General features: G+C 39.0%; 2 protein-coding genes across 3 annotated transcripts in view; both read left to right on the forward strand.

The window, feature by feature from the left end:
• The window catches only part of LOC119893815 (NACHT, LRR and PYD domains-containing protein 12-like), a 636,326-nt gene that overhangs the window by 414,984 nt on the left and 199,372 nt on the right, over window positions 1–21,970 (forward strand). The gene's annotated exons all lie outside the window — the stretch shown is intronic.
• The window catches only part of LOC119896424 (sodium channel protein type 4 subunit alpha-like), a 212,026-nt gene that overhangs the window by 73,981 nt on the left and 116,075 nt on the right, over window positions 1–21,970 (forward strand). Inside the window, 3 exon segments of the mRNA XM_038709856.1 lie at window positions 662–753; window positions 4,182–4,424; window positions 12,858–12,921. Coding sequence (XP_038565784.1) covers window positions 662–753; window positions 4,182–4,424; window positions 12,858–12,921 — 399 coding nt within the window.

Below are 21,970 nucleotides of genomic sequence, written 5' to 3' on the forward strand. Positions count from 1 at the left end.
AAAAATTTACTGGTTTGCAATTCTCAGATGTGGATATTTTCTTATTATCTTATTCTTAAACTAGACATAATGTCTTTAGGTTTTGGAACAAAGCTAAACTTAGCTACAGACATCAACTCTGGCACTGTGAACTTGTGATGGCATTTTTCACTATTTTACGACATTGGACCAAAGAATAAATGGATTAATTGAGACTAATTGAGATTTTTCATGTTTGAAATAACAAAAAAATACAGCTGAACTTGAACCTGAGAAATATTAACAGCACAATTTAGCAGCGTAGTTGATAATCAAAATAAACATTAATTGCAGATCTAACTTAAACTCAAAAATATATTTATGAGTTGACACCTATCATAACAATATCACATTAGTTATTATTAGCTCTTCTTCAAGACCTGAAGATCTGAAAAAGTGTTGAGTTCGTCTCCAGTTTGTTTCCATGTGAGCAGCTTTGACCATCTGATTTCCCATAGTCTACTTTTCCCAGGCGTGAACCTCTACCGTTGCCGTCCGACCTGGCCTGTCTCTACTGTATCTCTCTGTCTCTCTCAGTATCTCCATTTTTACTATCCCTCTGTGTCGGCTCGCTGTTGCTCAGTGTGGTCATACCCTTCTGTGTGTGTCTGTTCTTGTGCTTCTGTCTCCCGGCTTGTTGCAGATATGTGACTGAGTTTGTGGACCTGGGTAATGTGTCAGCCTTAAGGACGTTCAGGGTGCTGCGAGCGCTCAAAACCATCTCTGTCATCCCAGGTGAGGAAGCGAACGCAGGGGAGGGAATATCAAACACAGCCCTCCCGGCCGGCCTCTGCTGGAAGTGGCTGCGTTTGAAATCTCATTCTGCATACTACCTACTGAAATTATACTATCTTTTATTTTAAATAAACTTTGATAAAGTACATATATGTGTAGGTAGTATGCAGAAAGAAGCAATGAAGTCTCCTTGATAATTGGTGGTGAGTGGACAGCAGACAGCAAACAGCAACAAACCAAGAGTGAAGCAATGATACACGAGTGATGCTTAACGAAAGCCATTGCAGCTAAATTCACAAGTGTGTATGTTAACCATTCATATTTGAAAATATGGGCCTGTTTTACCATTAAGTCCATTAAAGTTGATAAATTATTACAGTATGAAAGTTAAACTGGGAGATTGTGACTTTTATGTTAAGTGACGGGCTAGATCGTTTCTATACAGAGGAGTCGCCACTCTTGTTGGACTGCAAAGACCAACTCGGTCTCATATACACTCAAATTGCATGTAGTGCACATCCCAAAGTCCAGTTTTGTGTGCAGGTGATACACCAATGCATTATAACGCCCAACACGTCTTTTTTTTTTTTTTACGGAAAGCACACATAATAATACATAAATCAGTCATTCTCTGAACACATTCTTCACTCTGCTACCATCAGGTCGTAGATATACAGTAGATCCCTGGCCTGGAAACAGACTCGCTATAGCAGGAGATTTATCTCCTCTGCCATAGCACTCCTCAAAAAAAGTACTCGCTAAGTAAAACGTATGTTTGGTTTGGTGTCAATTTGTGTATAAAATGTATCCTGTTAGGTATGTTGATGTCGTATAGATGTAGGTATAGATAGTGGAAACAAAGTTCCTGAAAAGGACAATGAAGAATGTAATCTAATGTACGCATGGTCAAGGGCTATTGGCGTCCGTTTGCAAAGCAGTGGGGAGTCCCTTAGCGTCATGGTCCAACACACTGTGGGAAGCCCTGTAGGGTCATTTATGAACATTAAAGGTAGGTGTGGGATATTTAACAGAGATGTCCAAGTAAGGAGGTGGTTGGGGTGGACGAGTGGGCCAGGAGACTGGTATTCGTTTCCCGTGTGAAACAAAAAATCAGCATTGAATGTTTGTATTAAAGTAAGTTGCATATTAACGATGATCTTGCGACGTTTCACATTGACCACTAGTTTTATTTTGACAGTCTAGTTGGACGTTGCATATTTATTGTTGCTAACTTGGCCCTACACGTCCAAAAACAACGCTAAAGAAGTACCCAGGGTGTTAAAAAGCGAAGCCAAGAGGCCTTGACCAAGCGTCTATATGTGATGAGTTGGGAGTGAGAATGTGTTGGAAATGCTAATACGTCCCATTAACTTCTGTGGAGAGCAGATGTGTCAAAATACCACGTATAACCTTGAAAAATCATAACCTCACCAGTGAGGCTCAGTTTGGTTAGGTTTAGGAAAAAGTAAGTGAAATATGTTGCATAACTTAACGTTAAGTTAAAAGAAATCAACATTGATTATTGTTTTCACTCTGAACATGAACATCTGTCTCCTGTGTGAAAGTTTGAAATTTTTTTCTCTTTGATATTTGTATGTACAATGGACACGCCGCACAATAACAGTACAGCCTGGTTTTGGCGTATTACTTGTACAGAAAATCGGACTTTGGCGTGTGCACTGCACGATATTTCTAATGGTCTAAAAAGTTGTGTTATTTATATGCAGATTCATGAAAGCCTGCTGGCAAAAACACACAGCCCACTCATTATCGCAGGGTGGTCTTACAGAGTGGTGCTTCTTTCTCTTAACAAACAATCTTGGCCAAGTACAAACACCCATTTACAGACAACAGCCAAGTTTAATCCTGGCCTTTTATCAAGTTACTTTCAGAATGAATTAGCTACAGCTGAGATAATCTGCCGCTGGTGATGTTTGTCACTTCAGCCGGTGATAGTACTGTGCTGACTACAACTAGGGACCTTACTAATGAGTAATTATTATTAATAATTACATTGCTAACGAAAGGTTTGACTTTTCCCAATCAGGAACATGGTCCAAAATGGATCCCAATCCTACATGTAGATCTGTTTATTTGCCCCTGTATTAGAAGAGCTATAAATCAATTTGAAAGGGATTTAGTCCTGTGGTTTAAATACACATTTATATCTTCGATTTTAACTTTTAAAGACCAATCCTTTTTCTTCCACAGTGAGACAAATATTTCATTTCAAAATGTAGAACTAAATCTGTTGCTGGCTAGCCTCTGTATGTTTCCACTGTGCATGTTAGCATGCAGAGCTTTAAAACGTGATTACATCGCAGTCATGCCATAGTAGTGGCCTTGTTATAACAATGTCTGACTCATGTTATAACTACACCACAGTAGAAGCAACGTGTCAAAAGCATGCCATAACTGTAGCCTAAATATAATCACACTATTCATTCATTAGCTTACAGACACTTCCATGCTAACAAGAACAATGTTGATTCTTGTAGCCATTATGCATTTTGGATGCACACTGTAATTGTTTAGTGTCTGTTTCTAATGAACGAAAAAGTGCTTTCAAGAGATCAAAAAAGTATGAGAAGAAACTTGGATGTTTCTTGGATTTGGTTGGATTGGCCGTGGACAGTCAGCTTGTCTACACCCTTTGTGTTCTGAGTGCGTTTTGTTCCTGCTGTTTTAACCATCTGTTCATGTTCATGTTCATGTTCGTGTGTGTGTGTTGTGTTTTTATCTGGATGTTAATGGGGAATTTGTGGACTGATTTGCTTTGGCATTTTGTTGGTGATGACGACGGTGACTTTTCTTCACAGTGACAACATTTAAACCAAAAAAGCTGCTGTCAGATGAAAACCTTAAATTTCCAAGAAATGTGACAAATTCACTTTTACAATGTACCGTGATGGTTTATTATTACCCTGACGAATCGCTTATCCACAGAGATTTTCACCTAACAGCAGAATTTTGTTCTTTATTTTCAAGTAACTATGGTACAGAAAGATGGCTGCCCTTAGGACTGACTCAAAGGGCATTGACAAGACATTCCTGTAAAACAAAAACTGAAGAAATACTGCTGTTTTTAAGCTTCTTCCAACGTTTGTGACTCCGTTTGGATTTGGAGTGAAATATTTTGGATTTTGCATATTGGGAAGAGGCTAGAAGATTTGATAGATTTGATTTGACTTAAGTAGGCTGCCATCTTTAGGTCCCTGCTCCATTGATTAAAGTAGTTCAACATATGTGAACCTTTTATTTAAACCATTTGTTTTCATTCAATTTTAAAATAGAATATTTTATTTAGTCAAAGAATGATTTTGAGCTAGCTCTTTCTGAAATCGGTCTAATCGAGGGTTCATGGCCACAATAACATCTCCCTAAATATTTATCCCGTCTGCGTCCTTGCATCCCCGGCGGTCTGGCAGGCCTGAAGACCATCGTTGGCGCTCTGATCCAGTCAGTGAAGAAGCTCGCTGACGTGATGATCCTCACCGTCTTCTGTCTGAGCGTCTTTGCACTCATCGGACTGCAGCTCTTCATGGGAAACCTGCGGCAAAAATGTGTCCGCAGCCCGGAGCACTGCGTCAACGGCAGCCTGCCGGCCAACACCTCCTTTTTCTGCAACAACAAGACCTGGGCCTCCCTGAAGGACTTCATCAACGACGAAGGTGAGAGTCAAACTTTAAACTGTTACTGACATGATGAGTTGACAATGGCATCACTTTTGGTACTTTTTAAAGCCTGGATGGACATAATTTTGAATTTTTTTACAGATTTGATTAGGATTTGTTCAGGTGTGTGAGATGAAAAGCTCAGTCTTGCTTTGTTGAAATCAGAGCTACATTTAAGTTGAAGATAGAGGGTGGATCGCTTACATCATTAATAAATAATTAACCCCTACGTTCCCACCGTCAGTGACTTGGTTGACATTGTTGCTCAAACCCACACCTTTGGTCAGCCTCCCAGCTCAAACTTCACATTTCAATCTAAACTTGTTGACCAGGCTTTGGTGCCTCAAATACAGAACTCAGGGCGAAAGTTACATAAACATGGTTATGATGGATATCCGTTGTGATAGAGTAAAGATTTGTAAGAATGTTGTTGTAGATCTCTTCATGGATCCACTCAGTTATCCAGGTCTCTTTTGGGTTATACCTTCTATCTAAAAAATCGTATTAATGTGTGCACATTACGGCTGTTTTGGATCATGTATGTGAGCTCTCACACAAACATGCTCCCTTCGACTTTAAAATTGTTACTGGGTCTAAATCTGAGAGAGTTTCCCTGCAAATCAGGTGTTCTGGTGTGAAACTCAAAAGTACAGTAGCTTTAATTGTCCTGTCTGATTTTAGGTGTTTTTAGCGGCTCAGGTTCGGTCTCAAGCTTTGTCGATGACGGAAAAGTCAACTCGTCGGTCTTTATCCATTATCATCAATTATTCTGATAAGCGCAACAGAAACATATTGCTAATCGCCCACTCAGGAAACCACTGATCTATCTTTGTGATCTGATTTGATCTGGTCTACTGTATGAATGATAAGAGTAAACTTCACAGTTACAGCAAGTGTCAGAGTCACTGAAGATACTGAAGGGATGTCCTGTTGTTGCTGGTGGGAATATAAACCTAAGGAGAAGGCTTTTAAAGGCTGATTCAGATTTTTTCTGAATCAACATATTTACGTTTGACTCTTTTTAGTAATAAAATGTTTCCGATCATCATACGAAGATATAACATTCACTGAAATTCAATTTAACCATTAAAAGAATGAATAAGATAAAATTATAATTCATATATTACTTAAATACTGTGAGAATTTGGATTAATGACCTCTGTATTAAAGAAAAAATCTGTTCCTGGTCCTGTAACTTGATGCACTGAAGACAAGACGGTGGCAGCAGAACAAGAAAAGCTTCTAGTATGTTCTGTAGAGAGGCGTGTGCGTGTGTGTGTGTGTGGTTCATGCTGCAGTCGTGACTGGTGTTTCCTAAATGAACTGGACAATGCCACGTTGGCACCGTGGTTACAAGTGACGTCAATAAAGACACACACACACTGTCAGGGGTGTGATGTGTGTACAAGCAGTTCAGCTGGGCAGTTAACCAGGAGCATAGCATATACAAGATGTGACACACACACACACACACAGAGGTCATGTGAGGTCAGTTGGTATATACACTATTTGACATGTCAGGCATGTTGACCAGGAAACATAATGTATGTCATATACAGTATATATAAGCGCATACATGCAGCCCACACACACACACGCCGGTCGAGGTCAGGGTTAAGGAAACACTTAACGCTGCTGTCAGATGAAACCTAAGCTCTGCGGCACCTTTTTTTCTTTATGTAACCAAAACACTGAACTGCTTTTTAGCTCTTGTGTTTTGTCTCGCATGGTTGTTTTTTCTATCTTCTCATTTCTTCTTTTTCTTTTCTTTTTAGATCTTTAATTCTCAATTCCTTCTAAATCTTGTGTCCCGTGAGCCTTTTCTTTTCTCTTGTGTGTCTTTTCTTTATTCTCTTTTCCGCTTTATTGTGTCAGTTTTCTTTTTTCTTGTGTTTTGTTTTTACTTTCGGATTCTCATTTCTTTACTAAACATTTAGGTGCAGATTCAGATTCCTTTATTGTCACTGCACAGAGTCCAACAAAACTGAGTGCAATCCTGATGGTACATTCCCAAATAATAAAACAGACATGACATCAAAATTTAAACAAAAATCTAGATATACAAATAAGTAATATAAAGTGTGCAAATGACTAAATATGTAAAAACAATACAGCTTTTATATATAAAGAGCTCATTACACAGAGGACACAATGTAAACACACACAGACACACATGTAAAACATCACTTTATATATTGCTTTTCTTTGAGGCAGCATGCAAATGAAGATTTTCTTCAAATTTTAATAAATCAAGTAGCTTTTCTAACCAAAAACACTTTTTTTGTCTATTGTCGGATGTCCTTTAGTCTCGTGACCGAGAGGCTGATGTAGTTGTAATCGTAACGTCTTGAATTCATCTGCAGAATAATAATACTATTTCATTCTATTCTTCTTCTACCAGTTTGACATCTAGGAACATGGCTTCAATCTTTTGTAATTCCTCAGATGTCAGACAGACAGATCATGACAGTACCCCCACTGTCTTTGATTTTCATCCCTGCGCATGAACTTAAAGCTACAGAAGCACAAACACTATACAACCTCACATTTACAGGCAAACCTTTCATTTTTTCCAAGGAAGGTTAAAATCAAGGGCGACTGGACCTGGTTGAAGATGCTTGAAGACGTTTCACCTCTCAGCTGAGGGGCTTTTTCCAATTAGTTCTCTCAGGTTATGAGCCGTAGAAGATTCATACACGAGCAAAATGAGGAGAGACACCAGGGCGAAACAGACTCTCATTATCCAAAACCAGATGTGTAACTATTTAAAGAAATTATGTTTCACTGTAGCCATCAGGAGAGCAGAAGGAGACCTGCCCTGACCAGACACAGCAGTCAAGTACAGTAGAGCCTTTACAGCAGTGTTTCGACTTCTGTTAAAGGGTGAAACCGCCTAAAATAAAGGCAATTTCCAGAACTTACAGTAATAAGGTTTGTCGGGACATGATGCTTCTTGCTAATGAACCTTCTATTTATTCATTTCCAGTTTGGTTTGCCATCCATCACATCAAACAAATGTCCCCTGCAGGCTCCCTTATCGACCTCTAAAAGCTGCTGTGAAACCTGAGAGGTCCCGTTCGACTGATCTGAAAACAGCCCTCAGTGGCGGATCAATGGTGGATGTTCTCCGTGCTAAACTTTTCCCATCATACCGTGTTTATTCTGTCTGGTCAGAGCCGGCAGCAGTCGTCCCTGGCGGTTCTGGTTGGAGGGTTCAATAATTTAATATCAACAGACATCGTGTTCAGAGCATTTCCCCTTTTGGTGAGCAGTAGATGGAGCTGATAGTAGTTTTAATCAGGAAGCAATGACAATGATTTATTCTTCAGTTCATCATCAGCATGTTTACATGCAGATTATGGCCCTGCTTACACCTGGCTATAAACTTGAGATTTGGCAGACCTTTAAAACAAACGTAGCTAGTACTTCTGGTCTGTACGAGACGCCCGAGAGCGTCTCATGGAGACGCATCGGGTGCGTCTACCTTTGGCATCAAATAACTACGTTTTGTCACTTTTTCTGAGCGTTGGTATTGGACGTCCTGAGATGAGAACGTTCTCAAATGACCTACTCTTAAGGTACAAGGCAGAATTATTTATCATCTTACAACACAGGGTATAATTAAATAGGATGACCTGACATCCCCGTTTTCCGGGGACAGTCCCCAGTTTTGGTGGGCTGTCCCCATCTGGAGCTGTCCCCGGAAATATCCCCGTTTTTAACTGTGTGTTAATCATATGCGGTGAAAACTGATTGTCGTCCTCAGCATGATAAAGCCAACCCGACTCTATTTACGACTACAGCTGCTTTTATCTGGATCAAACAGACATAATGTGCAAATAAACATCACTTTTTGTCCTTGGTTATAGCAAAGGTATGTATTTGTGAGGGTTATATTTGACAGAACCCACCTATAACTTTTTTACCTCTTAAAATACCTTTAAATGGCTAAAACAACACTTAAAATGCCGGCCTCAAAATTTCTTGATTTCATTCAGAAGTTATATTTGACAGATTATATAGCCGAAATTGTCCCTCTTTTTTTATTTCACATTATATTTTTTAAACACATACTGACCACCAAACCAAAAATGTCCCCGGTTTTCATTTCATAAATCTGGTCACCTTATAATGCAATGAAATTATGGTTCCTTTCTGCTCCTCACAAAAACAAACATATATATATATATATATATATAAATAGTAGATGGTTGGATAAAAGAAGTCACTGTTTTGCATGGTGCAGTGCTGAGGTGCAGCATGTGATGCACATCAAAACATGTGTGCCAATTACTGTCTAACTAAGGCACATCCTGGTCTGTGTGGTACGTAGAGGTGCACAATATATTGACTAAATATTGTTATTGCGATATCACGTTATATCAAGCAACATCTTCTTTTTATTTTGTGCAGAGATGCGTCCGTTTGCTGGGTGGCTTAAATTGTGTTTGAATTAGAGTTAGCTTGAAACCGCTATATAAAGATCACATTTCAATGGCCAGTTGCTCAGAGATACACCAAAAACAATCAGACACAGGTCCTATTAGCTTGTGTTTATACACATATTTAAGAATATTGAAATTAATATCGTAATAATATTTATGATCACTATCTCATTTTGTCAATATCGTGCAACCTTAGTGGTACAGCTGGTGTGTTGGATCTAATAATATTAAGTTAGTTGGCTCTAGGTTTTGGAATTTCTTATGTTTAAGTGAAATTTTGTCCTGTTGGTGGCCAGTGTTGGGCAAGTTACTTCCAAAATGTAATTCATTATAGATTACTAGTTACTCATTTAAGAGTAATTAGTTATATTACAATATTCCTGTCTCTGGATTGTAATACTTTGCACAACTTTTTAGTGACTTTCACTGCATTTACATTTTGACAATTAAATTATTCAAGGTCCACTCACTTACTTTTTCTGGGGCTTTTAAACACATCTCACAGTCCTCATCCAGGGCTGGAACTTCCTCACAGCTGACGTTCATAAGTGGGCTTTAAATTGAGATTTTTTGGTGACGGTCCCTCTCAGATTTACAGAAACACATTCAGCTTTAATGGCATTTCATTCATTTGAGCCATGTAAACAGATTTATTCTTTTTTTTACTTTAAAACTACATACCATGAACTGTGTTAAGCATGACACAAGTTATGTTGATGGTTTTGTGCACTTTCTGCCTCTGAGATGGAAATGGATGAATCTCACAATGTTTTCACAATAAATAAATCTTTGATTCATCTTTTCTTCGTTAGAGAGCAGATTAATATGTCTCAGTATAATTCACTTTGACCAATAGCTCGCTGTCACACCTGCAGACTTTAATCATGTAAATGTATCTCTTGCAGATGACAATGCACAAGGGGAGGCTGGAGGTGTGTTTAGGCTTGTCAGAGTAATTTGCTGCTCTTGAGTTTTAAAAAGAAAATGAAATCGAGCCCACTTTCTAGATATCCTGTAGAGACAATTTTCCAAATTTCTGCAGCTCTGTAAAATCTTCTCAGACGGGGGTTGCTCTGAAAGAAACCTTCATTAAATGTCAGTCCATTGGCTAATATGCATTTATTTGGAAGGGTGGGGGTTGTGGAAGCCTGAAGTTTCAGGTAATTCCTTTAAGTAGACTGTTTGGATCTGCTTTGTCTGGGTAGAAAATGCCTCAGTGACTAATTTCTGTGCAGCGTAACGGCTTCATGGTTACTTTGAGCTCGTGAACAAAAGCACTTCAGACTTCATAAGTTTTTGTTGGCGAGCAGGGATGCAGTCTCCCAGATGCACAAGATAACAAATGAATGGCTGCGCTTCTAAAAAGCTTAAGTGCCTTTGGTGCAGCGGCGGTCAGAGCCAAACAGAAGCACCACAGAACCTGTTTTGTTTGTCAAAGGGGGAAAACTTTGCACGTGTACGGTAACAATAAAGGAAAGAAGATGAAGACGAACAAAGCTCTGGTTTTCTTTGTAGACTTTGAAATGTTGAAATGTTTTGTTTCTCTCTGACAAGCTGAGGTTTTACTGAAAGGTGCTTGAACTTTGTTTCGCTGGGTGCAGCAGCTTCTTTTGTTTCCCTCAGTACATTTAATGAAGTGCGATAAGAATATGATGCCCATTTTTCTATTGGGATGCTATGTAATCTGTCATAATGACTACAGTTAAATGGATGTGCTCAGAATTGTGTGTTGAATGAAAAATAAGTACCCCGAATTCCCGTAAGGCAAATGGATGAAAATGTCAAGCCAGCATTTAAGGTCACCGTTTCTGTTCAAATGTTGCTTGTGTGCCACAGCTTCTGATACTGAAATCCTCCATCTGTCAGGTTCCCCATCTTTATTATGTAAGGCTGACTCACAGAGGAACAGCTTTTTACGAAAAATAAATAAATAAATTTTGGTGCTGATGTTACATTTCACAAATGGGAAGTGATGTTTTTCACAGTTTTTCAGTCAGTTTTTTAGACGAGTAAAATGTGGCTGCCTGTCACTACATACTGTATCAGACTCAAAAGCAATTTTAAAGACTTTCCTTATTTTCATAGATCTGTCCATGATGGTGAAGTGATGATAATATTTTTGTTAATAACGTCATTGCAGAGAAGCTGTTTCACAGTGACTCCTCTAACAGCTGCTTTAGCGCCCGGTCACACCAAAAAGTGGCACCACGTCCTTTGTGAAGTTATTAGTGCTGAAAGCTTGTTGACATGGTCACTACTGTATTTGTCACAGTACATTTACATTTGTGGGAAAATAAATTAGAATGAAAAACTCTAGTCTCATTCTGCGGTGCAGGATTGTGCAAACTCTGGTGGTGTGAAACACCTTGTATAGTTAGGTAGGTAGATTTATTATTTCACATTATAACAGGTTATAATGTGAAATTGAGTTTGTAACTCCCTTCTGCTATGCAGCAGACAGTATACATTAATATAGAATAATTATAAAAATGGTAAACATTAATAAACTGTATATAATAGAGCAGTCATGAGGATGAATTTGAGTTTGAGTTTAAAAGTCTGATAGCTTGGGGGGAAAAGCTGCTCTGCAGTCTGGTGGTGCAGCAGCAGAAAGCAATATGATAGCTTTCTCCATTTTTGACTGGCCAGGTCTATTAAAGTTTGCCACATTAATTTACTTTGCCTTTGTGAGTGAATCCAGTGATAACTGCGTTTCTGCTGAAATAAACTGATGTAGATCCAAAGTTTGCTGGTGTAAATGCTGGTGTGACCAAACCCTGTGTGTGTACACACAACAAGAGCGGTCAGATAGGATATAATCAGCCCAGTTCAACTGGTTTGTCTGCTGTAATTCTCTGTGTCCTCTGTTCACCTGTTTTTTTAAGGTAGCCATATTGAACATTTGCTAGTAGCATAGCTACAAACTTGTCACCTTTAATGGGTGTAGGAGGACTTGGTCCTAGATTGATCTGGTCTTGAGTTTGACCTTGGTTTATGCTTTGATCTTGGTCTTGAGTTTTAATGTTGTTAAGAGAAGTGATTTTGTTTGTTATACACAGTTAAACGATATTAATGAAACACGTCCATTTAAAGAAAGAGCAAGATAAACTAAAGTGCATGTTTAACTTCTTGTAAAACTTTAAGGACTCTTGACTTTCTGAGATGACTTTTAAATGGCTTGACAGTTCAAACTTGTCGTCTCTAGTTTAGATGATCTTAGTTGATCGTCCCAAGTCTGTAGACTAGTTTGATCTCATTGTTTGATCTAATGATGTCTCGGACTCTTCTTGATCTGTATTAACATGGATTTCTCTAAAACCTGACGACTTGATTTTCTTCACGCCACCTGACTTTTGAAGACAGTTGTTCTTGAAAGTGTCCCCAGTTTATCTGAACGTGTATTGTTTGATTCCCCAAAGTCACATATATCTGCAGGCTGTGTCCTTGGGTAAAACACTTCAATACACCCATCTCTGGTGCTGTTCTGGAACCAGTCCTACTCTTTGTAGCAATAAATAGATTTATACCAATCCTCAGGGATAAACAGTGTAGCCTCAAACCACAACAAAAGTTAGGAAGCACTTGTTTTCTGAACTGTCAATAAAAGCTTTTGAACTTGTGCCTGATACTTATGTGTGTTTGGGGTTGAGAAGCACTTGAAGTACCCCATGTGATGATGGTTAAGTGTATTGATGTACTTGAAAATGTCTGTTGGTCAGATTTAAGTGTTGAATAAATGTTCAGCAAACAGTAGCTCCTGTAATGTTTTTCTGTTTTATGGCCTGCTGCTCAGACATTATCTAACCAGCCAAAACACACGAGCTGAGCTTGATGAGTTTATTGATCCTGCGGTAACACAGACAGACAGGCTGGGAGTTGAACACCAACTTACATTGGGGTGTACGGGAAAAAGCAGGAAGGTTTACCTGAACTTGCCTGAAACACCCTGACATTTAATTCTAAAGAATTTTGTCTTTTTCTCTAGACAACTTCTACAAGGTGGAGGGAGCCAAGGATGCCTTAATCTGTGGGAACAGCAGCGACGCAGGGTGAGTGGGCATTTTTTCTTCATGTTCAGACTAAATCAGAAGTTTAAATATGGCGTTGGCTGTGGGTGTATGAGCTGGACTCACAGTTGAGGGTGAAGCTTTTTGAAGGATGTGAGGGTTTTGATTGACGGATTCTGAAATGTGTTGCATTTGTGGGCTGTGTTGTCAGGAGGTCAAACTTAGAAGACAAATAAAGAAACAAGTTAATTGTGAAAAGGATAATTTCGTGTATTTAAAAATGTTAAGTATAACAAAAACTTTTTTTTGCCACTGGTCTTAAGGGTTCAGTGTCTAAGATTTAGTGCCATCTAGTGGTGAGAGTTGTGAATTGCAACTATTCTTCCAGTCTACCACTGCCCCCTAACCTTTCAAAGAGTGTCTTTTCTGAGACAGCAGAAAGTGGCCAGTCAAGAAATGAGATTTCTTTAGGTATATATAATAAGAAATTATATTTACTTAATTATTCAGTAAAACCATTTGTTATTGTAACTTGGCCACTCACAGAAGTGTTGAAATGTTGTGAAAATTCTGAACGACATTAAAAAAGTCTGCACCCTGCTCGACACACCTCTGAAAGAGCCGTCAGAAATGCAAAAGCGTCCGTAGGTTGATGGATGTCGATCAAACACCGAAACACAAACACTGCAGCACATGCAGTGATCTGAGAAACATTCGCTGCAGAATCCATTTGTTGATGAGAGAGAAAAAAAGATGTCCTGAGGTGGGATAAAACTCTTGACCCTTGGGTTGCAAGTCCTGCACCTTACTGACTGAGGTAACTAAACACGCTGTCAATACATGTCACTATTAAGGCTTATATCCTCATCAACCTTCCAATGGTTGAAAATATTGCTACGATGCAAAATCTATTTGCAGACCCCTGCAGTATTTTATTACTGCTTCTTCTTCTTACGTACGTATTGAACATAGTGATGAGTGTCTGCACTGCCTGAATTCTACCGCAAGTAGAACAAGAAGAACATAGTGACGAAACGCACTCTGTAGCCTGTTTGTCCGTTTACAGCTACTGTTGAAACATGACGATGCAACTTGGCGACGTCCATGGAAGGGGGTGCCCGCGGTTATGTAGATATAAATGGCTCATTCTAACGTAATAAAAACATAATGGTTAATTATGTAAGGTATTACACACCACGGAAAACATAGTTATGGATCTTTATATTGCATTTCTGTTGATAGATCCTCAGAAATTACACACCAAACCTGTCACTTTCAGATTTCAGAAATTTTGTATTCTATAAAGGGGGGAAAGTTTTCCATACATTACAACACTGGTGTTGTGTGTGTATATATATATATATATATATATATATATATATATAGGATGGCGTTCACGCACACGTGCGGGCGCATAGAGCTGTGTTTACAAATGCAATTTGCAACAGCGTTTATAAACGGCCTTTGGTGATTCAAAACTATATTAACAGACATATAAAACATTGAACAGCAGGTGAAATTAGTGAAATGAGTAATGACCCAGTTTTTTTTTCTTTTCAAGGTGACGTTTTAACATAAATCACAATGTATGTAAAATGCACATTGGTTATGTAGTCTGACAAAACCTTTTACCCGGGACACCCTGATTTTCATTGAGGATACACTCTACAGTACAGAGATTCAAGGGAACCTTTTCTGGATAAAAAATTCAAGTTCAAAAGGGAACTCCACTCCAGGTGTTGGGGAGCTCGGCTGCATATGTGAAAAAAGTAGTATAAACCTTAAGTTCTCCAGAGAGGGCTGTGTGAGGTCTGATTAAAACTTCTGAAAATATTATTCTGCAGTTAAATAAATTAAAAATGTAAGTTTTTGTGGCTGGTCAAAAAGTTCTTGGGGGAGGTGGCATTATGCTGAAGGCCTTAAGACTTCAGTGACCTGACCTAAGTATTTAAAAATCCCTGCTGTGGCTCTGATTTTGTCCTTTTACAGGATTTAAAATCTCTAACAGAGAGCTGAATTTTCCTATTTGGTCCAGGGTCAGTTTGGCCAGAAACTTAACCTTTTCTCAGGGCTTTTCACACTACCATCATGCATCAGCCCTGGGATAAGAGCCGCAACTGGCCCAGATCTTAGTAAAGGCCTTTGTTTAATATCTACAAGTGTGAACAGGGAAACAGTTTCAAGATAAATATCCCTGGGCTTTCTGTAGCCTGAGGTTTAGATTAGCTCAGAGAGTGTGAAAAGCTTTTGTTTTGTCACAGAGGGAGAGGCGTAGCGATCACTGTCTCTTTATTTTCCTGCCACTCATCTAACATGCCGGCTTGTCACGTACAACCTTCAACGGCCACTATAACATTCATCTGAGTCTGTCTGAGGAAAACTAAGAACCCAGAGTATTTTTTTCAAACTGCTGATTGTTTTGAGCTGGAAATGTAAATAGAATAAAAGATGGAAACAGATTTGGCTTCATTTGGTTGCCGTCTCATCAGTGAGACAGAAGCCAAATAAACAGCAGGTTGAGTCTTTAGTTCTGCAAATATTTTTCTCAGAGGTAAAGCTGCTCTGGAGGCAGAAGATTTCTTTTTTGTTGGGTAAAGCCTGAGGCCCCATCCACAGTACTGCGTTTTCAAATTAAAACGGAGACCTTTTGCTACGTTTGCACAACCCGTCCAGACTAAAACGGCAAAAACGAAGACCTAAAACGGAGAAGTTTGGAAACGCTGCCGACCCCGTTTTGCATTTCGATAACTCCGGAGGGAGTTTTAGTGAAGACGGGCCAAAACGGACGACTTTTGAAATGATGACGCAGACACTCACGCTTGCAATGACTCCCAGTCTGTTTTCCGCCAGACCAACAGTCCCAGCTTGTTATTGGTGCATGCAAAAAAAAAAAGCATTTCTTTATTCTTTCACCAAATCTTCTGTAACTATAATAGACCATCTGTTTCATGTTTACACCGGCACGCGCATGCCCAGTGTACCTGAAAAGGCACCGGATGTGTGTTTTCAGTCATTTTAACATAGACTGAGATGAACTCGCAGCTAAAACGCTGGTGTGGACTGAGATTTGAATTCTCTGTTTGTAAACTAAAACGGAGTAGTGTGGATGGGACCTGAGCAGGGGAAGACCAAAACCTTTTTTATTTGACTAAACGATGCTGAGCATTATAAGGGAGCTAAGTAAACAAGCTTTCAGGTAAGCTAGCTAGTGATCTGCTCACCTGCCAGTTAGTGTTTTTCAGCCTTTTTAAAATGTAGTCTTAGTCCTGTGTCAAATGTCCTTGTTAGTTTTTGTCCACTGTTTTTTTTTTTTTTAATAAAGTTTAAGTTGACTAAAACCATCATTAACCATCATGTCAGTTTTTTCTAACTCATTAGTATAGTTTTGATCTAATTTTTACTGCAAAGGAGACATTAACTGATCTTAATTCCTGGGTGATTAGCCTTAATTGAAGCCTTAATTTTGCTTCAAGTTCGTAGTGTTTTTCCAGAAATCTTAAAACATAAAAAACATTGCTCGCAGTCCGATATAATTAGACACTCTTTTTTTTTTTTTTGTCTGCCTCACTGTATTTGAAATAGATAGAATAAATGTCTTAGTGCCTCTTTCTCCCTAGCATGTTGTTGTTCATCACCAGAGTTTGCATTAATGTGATGAATAAAGGGATAGTTGTATTTATTGTCATTCTTGCCATTCACGTCGTACTTAGTGAGTTAGCAAAATTGATGGAGTTTAAGAGAAACATTTGTCAGAACTCCCTCTGATTGGCTATTTGTTTAGCACACCTGTAGGAAAATAGCACCTCTGGTTGGACACCAATAGTAACCAGTGACCAGAGAAAAGTAGTTAAGATTTTACATTTCATGCTATAAGACTTTGATATTCTATATTTCATTATTTTGTTAAGTATTTTAATTACATAATTTTGATCACTATTGATAACATGACAGTTGTTTAGAGACTAATTAAAGGTGGTTTACCCATTGAGATGAGTTTACTTCTCATATTGAGTACTACTCAGCCTATGAAAACAGCTGTGTAATGTTTTCTGTGTCTCTGGAGGAATTTTGTCAGCAGGGTTGCGTCTTGGCTTGGTCTTGAAGACTACACATTTATGTATATTTTATACACATATTTATATGTTACAAACTGAAGCTCTGTGAAGCTCTCAAGCATTTGCAATATACAAGACAGCTGGGGTTTAATGAAGGATGCTACTGAGTGGCATTATGTTAAATCGAGGATCCAGCATTTTTGGAGCTTAACCCATAGTAGGAACTGAAAGTCAGGATCTCCCGGTCCCTATTGTGTCAGTTTAGACTCTAGTTAGCACTAGTACTTAAGTGCTAAAGTGTGAAGTTTGATCTCATTTATATCATAATTTTATTTAAATGTCTGCCAAATTTTAAATTGTTGTGGGTCTGGGGTGGTGATGGAACAGTGGATAAGACGCATACCTTTGGTGTCAGAGATCTGGGTTCAACTCCCACTGTGAGACATCCACCAATGTGTCCCTGAGCAAGACACTTAACCCCTAGTTGCTCCAGAGGCGTGCGACCTCTGACATATATAGCAATTGGATAAAAGCGTCAGCTAGATCAATAAATGTAATGTAATGGCTCTGATTAATTTGTCATCGGTTCAGTAAATCAGCTCCTAAAACAACAACCAACCTGTTTCTCTCTTCTATCGCTTTTAAATCACTGTGCTGTATAGTTGTGGTTGAGCCACCTGCTGCAAAAAGAGACGCTGTGGTGTCTCATCGTCTGTTTGAATCTTGCTGCCGGTACCATTTAATGCAGTGTTGTGTGACATGTCAGAAAGGACTAGTATCTGTGTTGACTGTCCACGCTGAGAGCGGGACGCTGACAGACTCTGAATGACACAGCTATGACAATACCCTGTGTGTGTGTTCGTGTGAAGAAGTCTTCCAACTCAAAGTAGCTGTGCCTCTAGGAAAACAGTTAGCCTGAGTTAGCCTGAGGCTAGCTGACCGCGCCATGCTAAACCTGTCTAAAGATGCAAGCACATAGCTGTCTGTTAGCCTGCTAGCTAAGTCACGAAGCTAACTGACATGAGCTCTTTGAAGGAAACATGCTACAGGGAGAGTCAGAAGAAGAAGAGAAAGGAGAGGCGGTTCAGAAGAAGTGAAGCAGAAAGGAGGATGGGCGAAAGAGAAAAAGGAAGAGAAGATACAGACAGAGGGAAGAAGATAAATGAGAATGTAGATGTACGGAGGGGTATTAGAGGAGACAGGAGGAAGAGAAGGAGGGAGAGGATAAACAGAAGGATAGGAATAAAGAACGAGGGCATAGGAGAGTGGAGCAGATAACAGAGAGAACTAATGGGATGCGAATAGATAGGAAAGTAGAAAAAGAGAGAATAAGACAGGGTGAGAGGAAAGAGATAGGGGAGCAATACAATCTATAGGTAGAAGGGGAGAATTGATTGGATGAAAGAAGGGAAGATAAAGAGATAGAAAGAAAAGGAAACATAATAATTATAATTAAAATAGGAAACTGAGCAAAGCAATGAGACAGACTGAAACTAACCAACAAATGAAATTGCTTTGAGAAAGGTGTATTTGCACAAAAAGAAAACATGCAATTTAAATTAAGGCAATAACAATATAATAAATCTATCAATCAATAACAATATAATAAATGTTCAATATATCGTCAATAAATGTTTGATTAAATTATTTTGAATCAAGAACAAATTAGCACTTATTTTTTATATTAGAATAATAATTTTGTTGAGGAAAGGGGACTGAAAAAAGATTTATTAATCATATTTGTTGAAAAAGATTTTATCATAATAGTTTTGAATGTTGGATGTTCAATGATCTGCAGTTTGGAATCAAGTGTTTGTCCCGTTCTGACCATAAAGAAAAGTTTAACCACATAATAAACCATCTGGTTTCTTCAACTTTCACTCAGGAGCAAAAATCAGCTTTTAAACTTGAAAGAAATAATGATTTGACATTTATTGTGATAATTATTATTATTATGAAAGGTTTTTATCGTGATAGCATTTTTGGCCATTTTTGGCTAATTTAAATCTAGAAGAAACAAATGTGTATTGAAAAGCTACTGATCACTGTATTATATTTCATGATAGTTTTATATTTTGAATTGTCTCCTGCCACCTGAATTTTTTGTCTTTCCCTTCATATAAATAAAGACATGAATTGGTTCTAAAAATGTCTCCAGAATGCAGGAATTTAAGTGTTTAATGCTCATATATACACTCATATTATATATATATCTTCAAAACAGTGTGAAAATATCTTGTCTTGTTCTCGTGACCAAAGTCTTTCATCACACCCCTCTCGGACCTTTTTTAGCCACAGACCCACCACTTTTCAATGCAAAGTGACGTCCTTGGATGTGGGGTTATTTTCTCATACACTTGTATTTTTTTTTTTACAAAGAATGGCTTTACTTGTGTCAGCGTTTGGTGTGTAGGTTGAAAGGTTGGTGAACCTAAATGCAGGGCTCAAGCAGAGCAGAGGTTTATTAAACAAACCTAAGCCGTACACACTTACTAGTGGTAGAACACACAAGACAGAGCACGACAAGCTACAATGACCAGACGGGGACTGAATAGAAACACCAAACATATATACACCAGGGACTAACGAGCAGACGGGAGCAACACAGGTGAGAGGGATAACGAGTAACGAGACAGGCAGGCAGAGACACAGCAGGGAAAACAGAGGGTCAGGCATGCAGAGGGATTACTGGGGGAACAGACATGACACAGGTTACTGAACACTAAACACAGGCCATATCAAAATAAGATGGAACAATTCAGAATATAAACAACATAACTCAGACACAAGCAGACAGATCACAAATACCAACAAGGAACACAGACTGAAGCTAAGGTAAGATCAGACATGGGCAAAACAACACAGACGTTTACAGACCAGAAATAAACACTAAGGCACAGGACTGGGAACTAAGACACAGAACAGATACTAAGTAAACTTAAAGATGCGGATGAATAAAATAATAAGCATGGCTACACAGAGAGTAAAGCAGAGTGATCAAAATCAGATTAATGAAACTAAACAGATCAGACTAGAACTACACGGAACAAGCACAGAACACCAACAGACTTTCTGTGTCAGAACCCACAGTGTGGACCAACTTTCAGTGATGTGGATGTTCGTCATGTTAGTTTTGAGACTGAGATTGTGATAGATTTCCTCTCATTGTACAGAGCCAAAGTGACTCAACAGTGCTGAGAGTGACCGAGTTAGCAGCCAAGAGAGAGAGAGAGAGAGAGAGAAGCTGCTGGAGGATGAAGGAGAGAGAGAGAGATGAGAGAGCGAGCAGTGATGACAGTGATGTTGATCACAGTGTTGTTTGCTTCCTGTGCTGAAGCCGCTCTGCTCACACATGATGCTGATTCGCTGGGCCTGAGGGCAAAGGTCACTGAGCTAACCCACGCTGACACACACACACTGACATACTGCGACTCATACAACCAGCTTTACAGACCGAATCGCAGGCACTTTATTAGCCAAGGATAGTACGTTTGTTTTGGGAACATTCGGTCCCATCACAAGTTCTTCCTCACACAGTCAGAGTTACGGATATCAGTGTAGAAGATATAATCAGACTGATTTGCCATTTTGCTGTTTGTCACTCCATTATTCAGTTTGATTGTACTCATGTTGGGACGAGGAGTTTTGCCCTAACCAAGTAACGTATCTGTCCCGTTGGCGTCATTTTCAGTTGACAGCAGCTGTGGTAGTGGATGCTTGGAACGGTTAATGTTTGTCAAGTCAGTCGAAGATCATTATTTCTGTAAACAACTCATCCACAAAATGGCCAACAATCACTTTTTATCAATTAATCATTTGATCTTTAAAATGTCTGAAATAGTGAAAAATACAGCTACAATTTCCCAGACATCAAGGTGACATCTTCAAATTTGTCAAAGCCTGAGGATGAAAAGGCTGAAAGCAACACAATGACAGGCAAACCTTAATGTTATCAAAATGAACTGGAGGGTCTATACAAACTGAGACCCTATCTGTGTGCCTGACAGTGGCGGAGCATTCACTCATGGTATTTCTGCATTTCGCTGCGTCATGGCCTTAGCACGCCTCAGGGGACGAGTGTTGGCCTGGCTAAGCAGTCTTGCAACATCTGCTCGCCGGCACTGTTAGCTTTATCTGTCTGCATCTGCCCGTGTGAGGCCGGGAACGCCGCTTGCCCGAGGGGGCGGGGTTACACGCCACTGAGTTTATAAAAAAAACGATGAATGCTGAAGTGAGGAAAGTGATGCTGATGATGGTGAGTGTATCTGCAGAGTTTCATTTGATTTATCAGCTCATGTTAAGTGCTTGAACCCACAGAGGACTGTTGTACCATTAGGATGTTCCAGCGTCTGCGTTCTTATCTGCATTTTGCTCTCAAGGGCAAAATTCCACAAATTCAAAATCTGCTTTAGCTGGAGATATAGCATTTAGATTTTGAATATGTGGTTGATTTATCAAAATAATGCCCACTTGATATTTGCGGCGACATTTGCATCAATTTTCTCCGTGCGAGCTAGCTCAAGCTAGCAATCCAGATCCTGAGATGACCAGCCAGTCAGCATCATCAGCAGTCTGATCTCAGCAGCTCTTCTTTTCATTTACCAGTAGCTCTGAAGTAGCTGTAGAATTTTAAACATAATATATAAGTCCTTTGAATTCCTTAATACTTAAACTGTGTAGTTGCTGAGTTGATGAGTTTGTCTGAAGGTAAAGTTAAAGCTTCGTGTTTTGGGCAGTTAAAGTTGTACAGATCTGCCTTGTTGGACTTAGAAATGCAAACACTGGGAGACATGAGATTTTATTTAGCTGATTTTGCCTTACAAACAAGTCTAAAGTCAAAACAAATAAGAATTGTAAGTTCTGTATTTTTCCATTTCCATATTATTTATATGTTCTCTGGCTCACAGTTAGAAGGACGTTCTGTAGAAAATGAAATTCAATTCAGATCTGAAATGAAACATAAACTGAATGATAGAAAAAGTCTAATGCTCCATTTCAAACGAGTTAAACCTGCTGAGTGGAAACCCACTAACTGG

The sequence above is a fragment of the Micropterus salmoides genome, unplaced genomic scaffold, assembly GCF_014851395.1.
Source record: "Micropterus salmoides isolate LMB-PRFRI ecotype aquatic unplaced genomic scaffold, ASM1485139v1 Ms_hic_scaffold_1, whole genome shotgun sequence".
In the NCBI taxonomy this organism is placed as follows: Eukaryota; Metazoa; Chordata; class Actinopteri; order Centrarchiformes; family Centrarchidae; genus Micropterus; species Micropterus salmoides.